Source organism: Brienomyrus brachyistius, chromosome 12 (genome assembly GCF_023856365.1).
Source record: "Brienomyrus brachyistius isolate T26 chromosome 12, BBRACH_0.4, whole genome shotgun sequence".
NCBI classification, from domain to species: domain Eukaryota; kingdom Metazoa; phylum Chordata; class Actinopteri; order Osteoglossiformes; family Mormyridae; genus Brienomyrus; species Brienomyrus brachyistius.
Genome location: NC_064544.1, coordinates 22508482 through 22524198, shown reverse-complemented (window position 1 = coordinate 22524198; position 15717 = coordinate 22508482). Strand labels below are relative to the sequence as shown.

The window sequence follows — 15717 nt, the reverse complement described above, 5'->3', positions numbered from 1 at the left end:
ATAAATATGAACAATAGATATAGATGTGAAGGCCTGTCAAATTATCACTAATACATGAATCAAGGAAGGGAGTCGCCAGTCTGGACCCCAGCTGACCACCATGATTTCCATGTTAGTCTGTGCTGGTTAGTGCTGGTCTGGCTGGTGGACCAGTATAGCTGGTCTATGCTGTTTTTTTCAGGAGGGACGTTGTGGGTCATATGAATAAAATATAAATAAAAGACTGTCCTGTTTTGATAGCGATCGCTCACCCCAAAACAAACATATCACAAAACAACTTGTTCATCCTCCATTATTTTGGGGTGGCCGTGTAGTTTTGAATAGTGTGTGAAATTCAACTTGTGAGCTTTTTACATCCCCCATGTTTATTTAGCATAAAGGTCTCTGTTTTGTTGTGTGGTGTGAAAGTGACACATGAAAGTGGCCCGCAGCTACAAAAGTACCCGGTCGAGTAACCAGGGATGTAATTTCACAGTTTTCTCATTTGGTTTCAAAACAGAAAAACAAAACATAAAGCCTAATTCTTTTCTTTACCGTTCTGATTTTAAAATAACACAAAAAAATGCCAATTTTTTTATTTTTACAATTTGATTTTGAAATGGAAATTCAAAGAATGTATGATACACCAATTATTCCATTGCTCTCCCCCTCACCTCCTCACACCCGGATGGAAAGGAGAGCTGTGTCAGAATGATGTTCATTGGCTTCAATTCAGCATTCAACACAATCATCTACCCCCCCCCACCCCCACCCATGAAAGCTACATGCAAACAGCACTGAGGCAGACCCCTCCCACCCATCCCACGGACTGTTCATCCAATGTCACCTGGCAGAAGGTTCCGGAGCATCCGATCCATCACTGCTAGACACTGCTAGAGCTTCTTCCCCCAGGCAGTCAGACTTCTCACTACCCTGCTGTCTCAACGGCCTCCGTATTTAAAGGGAAGGAGGAAGAGCACAAGGGCCACAGATCTGCTACAGACGCAATAATTGGGGAAGATGGTGGCGCAGGAGGTAGTGCTATCGTTTGGCAACTGGAGGGTTGCAGGTCGGAACCGTAGTTCCTCCTGACCCCATAAAAGTGTCCTTGAGCAAGACACTGAACCCCAAATTGCTCCGGGTGAGCAGGTTGGCGCCTTGTACGGCAGCCTTCGCCACCGGTGTATGAATAGGTGTGTGGATGGGTGAATGTGAGGCATAAGATGTAAAGTGCTTTGAGTACTCGTAGGAGTAGAAAAGCACTATATAAATGCAGTACATTTTCCATTTACAATTATGTATAATAATCTGAAGATGAAGATGGTCAGACACCAGCCAGAGGAGCAGATGCATCTTAGGCATCTACCAGTTCCAGCTCGGCATCTTGGAGTCTCTCAAACAAGCCCAGCTGTCTTTTTATTCTAAGAAAAAACATAAAGTTATTACAACAGAGTTCAGAGGCCTGACTATCGCATTTTAAGTAAAATAATGCTGTTTTTATGTGCATATTACTGATGCCCAATATCACCATAAATTTAGCCAATTCCAGCAATTACATAAAGTAACAGAATTAATAAATGACGGTTCCCATACGCTTTAATAGTAACACATGGTGACACTCATCTGTAACATTTTTGTACAGTAACTGCTCAGTGGGTAACACTGACACCTCACACCCCCCGGCTTGGGCTCTGTGTTGTTTACATGGTGACTCAGTGGGTAACACTGGCACCTCACACCCCCCGGCTTGGGCTCTGTGTTGTTTACATGGTGACTCAGTGGGTAACACTGGCACCTCACACCCCCCGGCTTGGGCTCTGTGTAGTTTACATGGTGACTCAGTGGGTAACACTGGCACCTCACACCCCCCGGCTTGGGCTCTGTGTAGTTTACATGGTGACTCAGTGGGTAACACTGGCACCTCACACCCCCCGGCTTGGGCTCTGTGTAGTTTACATGGTGACTCAGTGGGTAACACTGACACCTCACACCCCCCGGCTTGGGCTCTGTGTAGTTTGCATGGTTACTCAGTGGGTAACACTGACACCTCACACCCCCCGGCTTGGGCTCTGTGTAGTTTACATGGTGACTCAGTGGGTAACACTGACACCTCACACCCCCCGGCTTGGGCTCAGTGTAGTTTGCATGGTTACTCAGTGGGTAACACTGACACCTCACACCCCCCGGCTTGGGCTCTGTGTAGTTTACATGGTGACTCAGTGGGTAACACTGACACCTCACACCCACCGGCTTGGGCTCTGTGTAGTTTACATGGTGACTCAGTGGGTAACACTGATACCTCACACCCCCCGGCTTGGGCTCTGTGTAGTTTACATGGTGACTCAGTGGGTAACACTGGCACCTCACACCCCCCGGCTTGGGCTCGGTGTAGTTTGCATGGTGACTCAGTGGGTAACACTGGCACCTCACACCTCCCGGCTTGGGCTCTGTGTAGTTTACATGGTGACTCAGTGAGTAACACTGACACCTCACACCCCCCGGCTTGGGCTCTGTGTGGTTTACATGGTGACTCAGTGGGTAACACTGACACCTCACACCCCCTGGCTTGGGCTCTGTGTGATTTACATGGTGACTCAGTGGGTAACACTGACACCTCACACCCCCCGGCTTGGGCTCTGTGTGGTTTACATGGTGACTCAGTGGGTAACACTGACACCTCACACCTCCCGGCTTGGGCTCTGTGTAGTTTACATGGTGACTCAGTGGGTAACACTGACACCTCACACCCCCCGGCTTGGGCTCTGTGTGGTTTACATGGTGACTCAGTGGGTAACACTGACACCTCACACCCACCGGCTTGGGCTCTGTGTAGTTTACATGGTGACTCAGTGGGTAACACTGACTCCTCACACCTCCCGGCTTGGGCTCTGTGTAGTTTACATGGTGACTCAGTGAGTAACACTGACACCTCACACCCCCCGGCTTGGGCTCTGTGTAGTTTACATGGTGACTCAGTGAGTAACACTGACACCTCACACCTCCCGGCTTGGGCTCTTTGTAGTTTACATGGTGACTCAGTGAGTAACACTGACACCTCACACCCCCCGGCTTGGGCTCTGTGTAGTTTACATGGTGACTCAGTGAGTAACACTGACACCTCACACCTCCCGGCTTGGGCTCTGTGTAGTTTACATGGTGACTCAGTGGGTAACACTGACACCTCACACCCCCCGGCTTGGGCTCTGTGTGGTTTACATGGTGACTCAGTGGGTAACACTGGCACCTCACACCCCCCGACTTGGGCTCTGTGTAGTTTGCATGGTGACTCAGTGGGTAACACTGACACCTCACACCTCCCGGCTTGGGCTCTGTGTAGTTTACATGGTGACTCAGTGGGTAACACTGACACCTCACACCTCCCGGCTTGGGCTCTGTGTAGTTTACATGGTGACTCAGTGGGTAACACTGACACCTCACACCTCCCGGCTTGGGCTCTGTGTAGTTTGCATGGTGACTCAATGGGTAACACTGGTACCTCACACCTCCTGACTTGGGCTCTGTGTAGTTTACTTGCTCTCCCCATGTTTCCCCAGATACTCCATTTTTCTCCCAGTCCCAAAACATAAGGTTAGGCCAACTGGCATCTAGAAATGTCCCATCGTATGTGAATGTGTGTGTTCTCTGCGATGGACTGGCATCCTGCCCAGGGTGTGCCATGTGCTTCCTTTAACAGGTGTCAGGCTCACCAATGCATCAATGGATCAGCATCAATAGATGTATGAATTCTTTTGTACATTCATATCACTTTATCAGAAAAAATTACTTGCACATATACTATGTAGAAAAAAAGTCTACTTACTTTTCATTTTTGGCCATCCCTATAATTAAAAAGATTCAATTAACAGTGTTGGAGCTCAAAATACTAAGACAATAGGAGCTTTTTGTACCTGCCAGCTTGTAAGTAATGAGCGATGATACTGTGTAATGAGAACTAATGATTATGTGCATTTTTATAATTAGTATTTAATAATGATTAATGACCATTAAGGTTTTCTGTATTACACAGACACATGGGTTGCATCACTAAGGATGTGTTAATATTATCTCCCTTCCTTAGTCAGGGTCCCCATTTCAGTCTCAGTGCCCCCTGCTGGCCAGGAGGCCATTACAATCCTACAGCACTGAAACAGCATCATAAAGAACCAAAAAGCTCAAAACAATTATAGCAAAAATGTCTGTAATGAAATGTTACATCATGAGCCACATTATATAGTGAATAAATAACATTAAGTTGTTACAGATGTAATATTCATCCAGACAGAGAAGCCTCTTCCCCGGTAGACATAGCAGCATGAAGTGCTCCACTAAAAGCCCCAGGAAACCCTTCCTCCTCACAGCCATCAGACTCTATAACTCCTCCCAACCTTCCTCTTCCACAAAATAAGCTGTTTCCCTCCCTCCCTGCCCCTCCATTTGCTGTCTATTGGTATGTGTTCTTACATGCTTCTAAGTTGTGCAATAACTGGCCAGTTGCCACTAATTTGTGCAGTCTTGCTGATTGTGAAATACTGTGACACAATGTGCAATATCATCATGTTATAATCCTAGGTGAGAGACTACCTCAGGTTTATTTGATACCTGTTTTGTCTTTTATATTTTAGATTTAATTTAATTCTGTAACTTCTGTTTATGATATTACGTTTCCTTCCCACTATATAGTGTTCAATGTGTATAATAGTGTCTGTCTGTTCAGTTGTAGCAATTTCCTTATGGAATCAATAAAGATTTTTATGATTCTGATTCTGATTAAGTGCTGAGTATGGAAAAGCTGCAGTACCAGCATGCTGGAAAAGTCCCAGTACACATATTCAACATTTATGGGAAGTTATTCATGTATCTGTTATACTTACAGTATGCTGACATCTCTATAACAAAGCAGCCAAAGAGGAAGACAGACCCAGATATCAGGACAATCAGCCGAAGATCAAGTGGCTGTTTTCCTGTGTCTGAAATGACATGATCACAAAAATCACTGAGGGCTGAGATCAGTGAATGAGCAGTAAGTGACAGATATTAAACCACGGGAATCCATATATTTCCTGAATGGTTTGTACGATTTATCTGTATGGTTAAGTTTACAGTAAAAGTAAAATTGCAGGAAAAACATCTCAAAGTTCTAGTGTATTTACCTGCTTTGATTTTTAATGCTACAGCCAGGGCAACAGAATTCAGGAGAGGGAGACCAAAAGTCCCTGAGAAATATATATATTTACGGGGTTCGGCTGAAAGGTACAAAGAACACGCATTAGTTATACAGCTACTGACTACTATACTATGATAAAGTATTTGCCCCAACTCCCACTATGTTTGCTTATCCATAACACTTAATTGCTACCCTCACTGTGGATACTCTTCTCCACAGAATTGTTTAAATTCAGCCATGTTGGAGGGTTTTCAGGTATAAACTGCCCATTTAAGGTCCTGCCATAATACTGTATGTCAAAGGGATTCCAGTAAGGACTTTGACTAGGCCACTCCAAAACCTTAATGTATTTTTTTGGTCAGCCATTCAGAGGTGGACTTGCTTTTATGCTTTGGATTATTGTCTTGTTTCATGAACCAGTTGCACATGAGCTTCAGGATCACAGAGTGATGGACGTTCTCCTTCAGTACTTTCTGAAGGCCGAGCAGCAGCAAAGCCTCCCCACAGCATCACTCTGTCATCATGTCTGACTGTGGCCATGATGTTCTGTGTGTGGAAGCTGTGTTAGCTTCACGCCAGATGTAGCAGGACCCATGTCTTCCAAATAGCTCCACTTTTGATTCATCAGCCCACAGAACATTCTCCCAAAAGTGTTGGGGGTAATCAAGGTGTTTTTAGTGAATATTAGATGAGTCTTCATGTTCTTCTTATTTAGCTGTAGTTTCTGCCTTGCATCTCTCCCATAGACACCTTAATTGCACAGTGTCTTTCTAATCATGGAATCTGACGTTAACTGATCTGAGAGAGACCTGTTGTACCTTAAATCTTCGTCTGGGGTCTGTTGTACCTTCCCTGATGAGGTTTCTATGCACCCGTGGAGTAACTCTGCTAGTCCTTCTGGACAGATTTGCCATGTTTCCAAGTTTTTTCTATCTGCAGATGACGGCTCTGACAGTGACTCACTGGAGTCGAAGGGCTTAAGGGAGTGTTTTGTATGTCTTTCCTGACTGATGTATTTCAATAACTTTCTTTTTCAAAGCCTGGAGGAAGTTTTGATCATAGAGTCAACCTTACTGCCGTGTTTCTATTTAAGTGTTGTGCAAGCTCAAAGGGGCTGGTAGCAATCAAACATGGATGTGTTTTGTTCAATTTAATCCATTATCAGTAACAGTTGGTTCCTTGGTTGATTGAGCGACTAAGAAGGTAAATACTTTGTCACATAGGTGAAATGCATGTTGGGGATTTTTTTTCCTTCAATGAATGGTCATTTAAAATCAGTGTGTTGTGTTTATGTAGGTTTTCCTTAGTATTATGCTAAATTTGCTTGGGGATCAGAAACTATTAAGTGTTATAAACAAGAAAAAGCAGAGGGAATCAAGATCAGAATACTTAGTCAAGGCACTTTTGCATACCTTCGAACAGCTGTACATCTGTCATTGGATGCTCTCATTAATGCAAACATTTTTAATGCTCTGTTTATAAAATATATAATCACAATATTAAATCACAAAATTAAAAAATAAAACAAATTTGTACCAAGAAAATCTTGCCGAATCCAGAATCGAAAGAGAAATGTGACACTCAGGATGTAGATGAACACAAGCTCGCAGATTTTTACAGGTCGTCCTGTGGTCAGAATTAGTTGCAGTTAATTGCAGCTTTTAATACAACAAAGGTTATTAATTAAATAAACAGCTTCCTGTTCCTCTAAAATCAGTAAATACGTCTCTGAAGACACGCAGAACAAATTAAATATCAAAACCGCTCCATCACGGGAAGTGTCCTTTTTACAGCTCACATAGAATGTATTACTATCTGTTTCGTATTGATTAACATATATCAAAATACATGCCTTTATTAGTAAGGAGTAATTCAAGGATGACTTGATACTAGGAGTTACATTGCATTATTGTTTACTACACTAAAAAAATCAAGTTTATAAAATTCTACAAATATTTTACAGGTTTCAAAACATTTTACAATTCACTACTGTTAAGAGGTTTCCTTACCTTTGTCATTTTCTAGAATCACATTTAGATACAGGCAGCATAATATTAGGTGAAGCATAAAGAAAATCCCCAAAAGGACTTTCTGAGCAAAATCTGAAAACAAATAAAACATGTAAAACAACAGATTAAATAAACAGATTATAAAATAGGCCTACATTAAATATATTGTCTACATTTACGTTTTGCTATTATACACTATATTTCCGAAAGTATTTGGAGCAACTGCTGCTTTAATACTGCACTGCTAAACATACTCTGAAATACTGCCCTACAATAAATGGTGTCCATCCTTTGTCATCAAAAATATGATCGAGGAATATTGATGCATGTTCTAGCTATTTGCAATGGAAAGTTTAGCTCTGCCTGTGTATTTTGTGCAATATGGAGGAACTGGGACAGTTTGGTTTGTTGAAGAGCCTGAGCGAAACTGAAAATAAAATTAACAGAAAATAACGAGTGGGTCGGAGCACTCATAAATCCATGAATGAAATAATGAATTACTTTAGTGTTGGATCTCTCATGCACACACACATACACACACGCACACTCAAGGCAACTCAAATAACAAGGCAAAGGAAGGCCAGAATTCCAACTTGTATGGCTCAGAGATTTAGAACCCTTTAGATTTAGAATAACCTGGCCTTGAATTAAGGGCCTGAGCTTACAGCAATAATAAGTTGTAAGTTGTAAGACAAAGAGGCCACACTATTGACCGTTAAATGTCAGGGGGGTTAATAATTTTGGCCTTGTCATTTTTTAATTTTCTTGTTAAAATTCAGCACATCAATAGAATATCTTAATCAAACTTTGTGGAGATTTTGTCTTTGCTATTTTAAGAGCAATACAAGTGTCACGCTCGATCGCGGGCAGAGCGGCGATCGTGCGGGCGAGCAGGCAGAAACGGGCAAACACGCCGTAATCAGGGCAAACAAGGGGTTTATTCCGAAAGACGGGGCAGGGAACAGAAGACGCCAACTAACATCAATGACAGACACGGGTTAGTACAAATCAGGCACTTAAATACATGAAACAAGGCAGCAGGAAACAAGACACGACTGGGCACGATCAGGAAATCACACGTGGGTAATTAGGGGGCGTGGCACACACGAGGAGCGGACGGAGCGGGCGTCACAGAACCCCCCCCCAAAGGCGCGCTACACCGGGCGCGCCCAGGAAGGGGGCGACGAACGGGACGAGGGAGAACAGGACCTGAAAGACAAGAGCAAAAATCAATGGGGAACCGGGAACAAGACAGACAGGCAAAACTGACACAGAGGCAGGAGCCAGGACAGGACACTACACAAGACAGGAAAGGCCGACAGACAGACCAGGAAGGGAGAAACAGCGGGAACAGGAGGAACAAAAGGAGCGGGAGTGACGGGAGGGAACGACGGGAAACCAGGAACAGAGCGGGGCGGAACAAAGGGACCAGGAACAGAGGACGGCGGGACAAAGGCAGGAGGAGGAACAAAGACAGGCGGGACAGGGACAGGAAAGAAGGGAGAGAAGGAGGAGGAAGGAAGGGGAGCCCGAGGGAGCCCCAGCGGGCGACGGGAGGCAGCCGGAGGGGCCGCAGGCGGCCGGGAGGCCGGAGCCGGAGGGGACCTCGGAGGGGCCGAGGAGGCAGGGCGAGGGACCCGCGGAGGGGCCAGGGAGGAAGCAGGAGGGAGCACCGGGGAAGGGGACGAGGGAGCAGGAGGGGCCCACGGCGAAGGTCCGGAGGAGGGGGGAGCCGCAGCAGGCGGCGACGTCCGGTGGAGGGCCGGAGGTAGGGGCCCCGCAGGCAACCGAGGAGCCGCCGTCGGGGAGCCCGCAGGCGACCGACCAGGCACCGGAGGGGGGAGCGAGGCAGGGTGACGAGGCATCGGAGGGGGACCCGTAGGCGACAGCCGACCCGGAGGGCCAGGACCTGCAGGCGCCAACCGAGCCAGAGCGCAGGCGAGGGAGGGCGAGCCAGGGGGCAGGGCGGGAGGGACCCCAGTCCGACGTCTGTGTCCCCTCCCTCTGCGGGACACAGACATACCGACCCCCGGTCGGGGTCGATGTCGCCGGGGTGAGGGTGAAGGAGTCACAGGAGCGGGGCCAGGGACAGGAGCGGGGCCAGGGACAGGAACCGGGTCAGCAGGCGGAGGGGGCGCCTCGGGAGCTGCTGCAGCGCGGTCAGGGGGCGCCTCGGGAGCTGCTGCAGCGCGGTCAGGGGGCGCCTCGGGAGCTGCTGCAGCGCGGTCAGGGGGCGCCTCGGGAGCTGCTGCAGCGCGGTCAGGGGGCGCCTCGGGAGCTGCTGCAGCGCGGTCAGGGGGCGCCGGGTCAGGAACAGGAGCGCGGTCAGGAACAGGAGCTGGCTGCAGTGGGGGCGCCTGCCCGGGAGCTGCAGCAGGCGGCTGCAGAGGGGGCGCCTCTGCAGGAACAGGAGCGCGGTCAGGAACAGGAGCTGACTGCAGTGGGGGCGCCTGCCCGGGAGCTGCAGCAGGCGGCTGCAGTGGGGGCGCCTGCCCGGGAACTGCAGCAGGCGGCTGCAGAGGGGGCGCCTGCCCGGGAACTGCAGCAGGCGGCTGCAGAGGGGGCGCCTGCCCGGGAGCTGCAGCAGGCGGCTGCAGAGGGGGCGCCTCTGCAGGAACAGGAGCACGGTCAGGAACAGGAGCTGGCTGCAGTGGGGGCGCCTGCCCGGGAGCTGCAGCAGGTGGCTGCAGTGGGGGCGCCTGCCCGGGAGCTGCAGCAGGCGGCTGCAGAGGGGGCGCCTCTGCAGGAACAGGAGCACGGTCAGGAACAGGAGCTGGCTGCAGTGGGGGCGCCTGCCCGGGAGCTGCAGCAGGTGGCTGCAGTGGGGGCGCCTGCCCGGGAGCTGCAGCAGGCGGTTGCAGAGGGGGCGCCTCTGCAGGAACAGGAGCACGGTCAGGAACAGGAGCTGGCTGCAGTGGGGGCGCCTGCCCGGGAGCTGCAGCAGGTGGCTGCAGTGGGGGCACCTGCCCGGGAGCTGCAGCAGGCGGCTGCAGAGGGGGCGCCTCTGCAGGAACAGGAGCGCGGTCAGGAACAGGAGCTGGCTGCAGTGGGGGCGCCTGCCCGGGAGCTGCAGCAGGTGGCTGCAGTGGGGGCGCCTGCCCTGGAGCTGCAGCAGGTGGCTGCAGTGGGGGCGCCTGCCCTGGAGCTGCAGCAGGTGGCTGCAGTGGGGGCGCCTGCCCTGGAGCTGCAGCAGGTGGCTGCAGTGGGGGCGCCTGCCCTGGAGCTGCAGCAGGCGAAGGCGGCTGCGCAGGCAGCGAAGGCCGCACGGGATAGGGATCCGCGGGCGAAGGCGGCTGCGCAGGCAGCGGCGACCGCACGGGAGCGGGGTCCGCCGGTAATGGCGGCTGCACGGGAGCGGGGTCCGCCGGTAATGGCGGCTGCACGGGAGCGGGGTCCGCGGGCGGCGGCGGCCGTTCCGACGGCGTAGCCGGGACCGGTGCTCTCCGGACAGGAAAGGCTGCCTGGGGAGACAGCCTAGCAGAGCTAGGGACCATCCGGGCGATTGGGGAGATATCCCGATCCTCCTCCGGGAGGGCCGCCGGGATGAGGGCACATGCCCTTAAGGCGATCGTCGGGGCGATCGCCGGTTCCTTCCGTCTCCTCCTCCGGCTCTTGATAGCGGCGGGAGGTGGAGCTACGTCCGCCAATGCGGACGGCGGAAGGACTGGTCCCCGCTCGCTGGGAGCGACGGAGCGCTTGGTCCGGAGCTGAGCTATCCGCAGGAGACCCTCGTGCAGCTCCTCGGCCAAGCGGGCTTCTAGGTCGAGGGCTAGCTGGCCGAGGGTCTTCTCACACCCGCGGACGAGGCTCCACGCTGGACGATCCTCAGTGATACCGGGTTGGGATCTCCAGTACGCTACCTGTTCTCCGAGGCGGAAGTACTCCTCCTCGGAGATGTATGCAGCCTTGTTGTGGTCTGTCATTCTGTCACACTGGATCGCGGGCAGAGCGGCGATCGTGCGGGCGAGCAGGCAGAAACGGGCAAACACGCCGTAATCAGGGCAAACAAGGGGTTTATTCCGAAAGACGGGGCAGGGAACAGAAGACGCCAACTAACATCAATGACAGACACGGGTTAGTACAAATCAGGCACTTAAATACATGAAACAAGGCAGCAGGAAACAAGACACGACTGGGCACGATCAGGAAATCACACGTGGGTAATTAGGGGGCGTGGCACACACGAGGAGCGGACGGAGCGGGCGTCACAACAAGTATTAACAGTTTTTTTTTGTTATGGTCATTTCCATGGAAATATTAAAGGTTTTGTGTGATTTCATTACGATGGCATTTTAAATTATGAATTTAATTTCATAATTTCATAAAATGAATTTAATTCAGACCATAAGATTTGTAAACCTCCAGATGGCATGTTTGCTATCAAACTGACGGATAAATTCTCATAAATCCGAATCTGATCATGGATCTTCACGTAGTTGCATGTATCTAAAGTTAAATACTTTTATTGAAATTAGGTATAAAGTTGCTTCATTATATGGTCGTAAATCCATTGGACTGATATAAAGGCCCCTAGACCAGGACTCCGGTCGGATGTTCCAGATCATTCCAGATCATTGGTCCAAATGTTGAATTCCCAATGATCAATATTCATGGACTTTAGACTTTAAAATCACACACCTCGGATTCCTCTGGGGCTGAAGCAGAACCAAAAGACTGAAGATACCTGCGTATAAACCAGCTGCAGAAAAGAAAGGGCGGAGAAGGAAGAAACCGCAAAGTACGCAGAGAGCTGCTCCAGACCCGAGCGCTCTCTGTCATCTCATCACCTCCACAACAAGCTTCCAAAGACTCCATCCGCAACCACGTAGACTCCTTTTCATCCATTTGCTAATCTCATATTTCATCCCTGCTCATTGATTTTATTGTCTAGTCCTGTTATTTTGTCTTTCTTTCATGTTAAGTGTAATGTATGTCGTGTGTTAGTTGTAGTGTTATGAATAAATGCCTGCCTTTTATACATTTTGAATCACCAGCTGAATGACTGGCTCATAATTGTCACTTCACTACTAAGTGCGAAATCACTACTAAGATTCTGAAGTTCCAAGCTTATCCTAAAGTATTGTGAGACTCTTTCTACGGCCGTGAATAGAGTTTTGTTATAGAGTTGCTACATCACTGGTGAGAGTTATGTTTGCGGGACAAACTTTTGAACCCAGGTCAGTAGTTATACTGTAATTAATGGATTCCATTTATATCCTGAAACAAAATCTTCCAGTAACTGAACATCCATCCATCCATTTTCCAAACCGTTTATCCTATTGGGTCACGGGGGGTCCGGAGCCTATCCCGGAAGCAATGGGCACGAGGCAGGAAACAACCCAGGATGGGGGGCCAGCCCATCGCAGGGCACACTCACACACCATTCACTCACACATGCACACCTATGGGGAATTTAGCGATTCCAATTAGCCTCAGCATGTTTTTGGACTGTGGGGGGAAACCGGAGTACCCGGAGAAAACCCCACGACGACATGGGGAGAACATGCAAACTCCACACACATGTGACACAGGCGGAGACTCGAACCCGGGTCCCAGAGGTGTGAGGCAACAGTGCTAACCACTGCACCACCATGCCGCCCCCCAGTAACTGAACAATTCAAGCATAATAATTTTTCCTACATTAGTTATGAAGGCTTTCTGGAAACGCATGCTAATAAGCAATCAAGCAATCTTTAGTACGCGATGACAAACTTAAAACATTTACAGAGCTACAGCTTCCCATGACCATCATATAAACATCCAAGAATACGTTGAGAAGCTTATTAACAGAGGTTCATATACACTATCGAAAACCTGGAATGCAGCCTTCAGATCTGACGACAAGGTTGCTCTCCACTCAGGAAGGGCTGATCTATCGTTCATCAAAAATATCAGAAAGACAAACAGCCAGGGAATCCAGGTCATAGGTTATAAAAGCTGGCTACAGATTGATGACTGTGACACTACACTTCTGAACAGGCTCAATGAAGTCTTTGCATGCTTTGAGGCACCAGAAATCACATTAGGGGTGAGACCTCCATGACTATCTCGGGACCTCATCTTTACTATCACCACAGCTGACATGCAGAAGACCCTGGCTAAGGTCAATCCAAGGGAAGTAGCATGACCTGGGAACATGTGCTTAGTAACTGTGCTGATAAACTGATAGATGTTTCAGCAAACATCTTTAATGTCTTCTTGAGCCAGGCCACAGTCCCTAAGTGCTTCAAAACCATTAGTCATTCCAGTAGCAAAGAAAACAGCTGCAACGTGCTTGAATGACTTCAGGCCTGTTGCCTTGATGCCAGTCATAATGAAATGCTGAGAATGGCTTGTTAATTGTCACTGCAAACCTTCCCATTTAATTGGATTCACTCCAGTTTGCTTATCATCCTAACTAGTTTATAGAAGAGGCCGTATCTTCCACACTCCATATAGTACTGCCTCCCTTGGACAATAAAAATACATATGTCAAAACGGACGGACCCTCCTCTTCAGTACTCCAGCATAGATCTTCCCAGGGAGACTGAGGAGTGTGATCTCCCTAAAGTTCCTCCGGTCCCCTTTCTTAAAGATTGGGACCACCAGCCCAGTCTGCCAATCCAAAGGCACTGTCCACGTAATGTTGAAGAAGCATGTCAGCCAAGACAGCTCAATAACATCAAGAGCGTTCAAGAACTCATTCACCCCTAGATCCCTACCACCAAGCAGTTGTTTCACTACTGACCTCAACCAGTCAATTCCTCTTCTGAGTCTTCCAGCTCTACTTCCTCTGAGGAAGGTGTATCAGTGGGATTTAGGAGATCGTCGAAACATTCCTTCCACTGCCTGACTATGTCCTCAGTTGAGGTCAGCAGCTCCCCAGGCCTGCCATAAAAAGCATTAGTGAAGCTCTGCTTCCCCTTCCTGAGTTGCCTGATGGTTTGCCAGAACCTTTGAGGCCGACTGAAAGTCCTTCTCCATAGCCTCACCAAACTCCTCCCACACTCGATTGTTTTCTTCAGCAACCGGCAGAGCCACATCCCACTTGGACTGCCAGTACCTGTCCTCTAATTGCACCTTGTTGGTTTTGGAGAATCCAAAGAAGTTCCATATTACCAAAATCGAACTCCTCCATGTTATTCATACCGCTATGCTGCCAGACAGGAATGTGTTGTATGTTAACAAAACACATTGTCTCATGTATTCTGAGATTTTTTTACACACAAACATATATACACAACTGCTCAATTTAAACAGGCATGATACTCTTCTGCTCTACGTGGGAGTTGCTCTGCTGCAACCACCCACAGGAAGTCTGCACGCACCATGTAGGGGATGGGGGAAAACCTTCGGTAGCCTCATCCCAGATGAGTCAAAACTGTCGGAGAGCTAATAGGGTGAAACCTGTTGGGGATCGAGGATGGCATGGTGCTGAGGTGTCGGCTCCCAGTTTGGCGCATCCGGATAGGCACGTGGAACGTCTGGTCTCTCCAGCAAGATGACCATCTTCTTCTGCTGTCAGGGGAGCTTCGTAAACTGTGCATTTTTGTGGCAGCACTCTCTGAAGTATGTAGACTGGAGATTGGCCAGATCCCAGTAGGTGGGTATACGTACTTTTGGTCTGGTCGGTCTGATGGCTGCCATACTCAGGGAGTAGCTGTTGCTGTAGCAGAATGGTTCCTCTCGATGGTGTCATGAGGTGAAAGGACATGGTTATTGCCTGGATTGCAGGAACTTCAGGGGGATAATATTGCTTTCAGTGCCGGGTAAGGCCCTTGGTAGAGTTATCCTTAACAGGATCCGTGATCACTTACTTGCCTGTCAGAGACTGGAGCAGATTGGTTTTACGCCTAAGAAGTTTACCATTGACCTTATCCTGGCAATGAGGGTTATCATCGAGCTCAACCGCAAATATTGGCATAGGTTCTTTGCAGCCTTGTCGATTTTCGTAAAGTGAATTGACTGAATTGATTGAGTTGGCCTGTGGGACATCCTGAGACTTCACCGGATCTCCCCAAAGTTGCTGGACATCATGGCTGGCTTGTACACTGGTACTGTGACTGCTGTGCAGATTGGAGAAAGCACCCCAGTTGACTCTGGGGTTCACCACAGGTGTGTTCTTGCTCCTACTCCGTTCAATGCTTATATGGACTGCGTCTTGGGCAGGGTTGTGGGGTCCAGTAGCTGTGGGGTGTCTGTTGGTGAAGATTTATTGATCTTGACTTTGCCAACGATGCTGTGATCTTAGCAGAGTCAATGGAGGGTCTGATCGGGGCTCTCGAGAGACTGAGCCAGGAGTTGGATTGTCTGGGATTGCAGGTGTCCTGGGTCCAGACCAAGATCCAGGCATTTAATGACTTCTTCGACATAGTCCTCAGTAGTGTGTCTGTTTGGGGGGAGAATGTCAACCTTGTTGAGAGATTTATCTACGTCGACCACAACATTTATGTCTCTGGTGACTCTTTCTATGAAGTCAACAAACGGATTGGATGAGCATGGGTGATGAGGTTGCTGGAAAATGGTGCGTTGCATGGTGTGTGTGGCATTCCCGATATCTTTGCAAGAGGACAAAGGTCCAAGGCT

At 48.9% G+C, this 15717-nt stretch overlaps 1 protein-coding gene across 1 annotated transcript in view; it reads right to left on the bottom strand.

Moving 5' to 3' along the window:
* Positions 1–810: 810 nt before the first annotated feature.
* Positions 811–15717, bottom strand: part of LOC125705064 (uncharacterized) — a 52646-nt gene continuing 37739 nt past the window's right edge. Inside the window, exons 14-26 of the mRNA XM_048971394.1 lie at positions 7153–7245; positions 6680–6769; positions 5130–5222; positions 4851–4946; positions 3476–3818; positions 3098–3223; positions 2657–2782; positions 2405–2530; positions 2279–2341; positions 2153–2215; positions 2027–2089; positions 1775–1963; positions 811–1711 (exon numbers count right to left, since the gene is read on the bottom strand). Coding sequence (XP_048827351.1) covers positions 3796–3818; positions 4851–4946; positions 5130–5222; positions 6680–6769; positions 7153–7245 — 395 coding nt within the window. The 3' untranslated portion in view covers positions 811–1711; positions 1775–1963; positions 2027–2089; ... (4 more) ...; positions 3098–3223; positions 3476–3795. The remainder of the gene's footprint in view (positions 1712–1774; positions 1964–2026; positions 2090–2152; positions 2216–2278; positions 2342–2404; positions 2531–2656; positions 2783–3097; positions 3224–3475; positions 3819–4850; positions 4947–5129; positions 5223–6679; positions 6770–7152; positions 7246–15717) is intronic.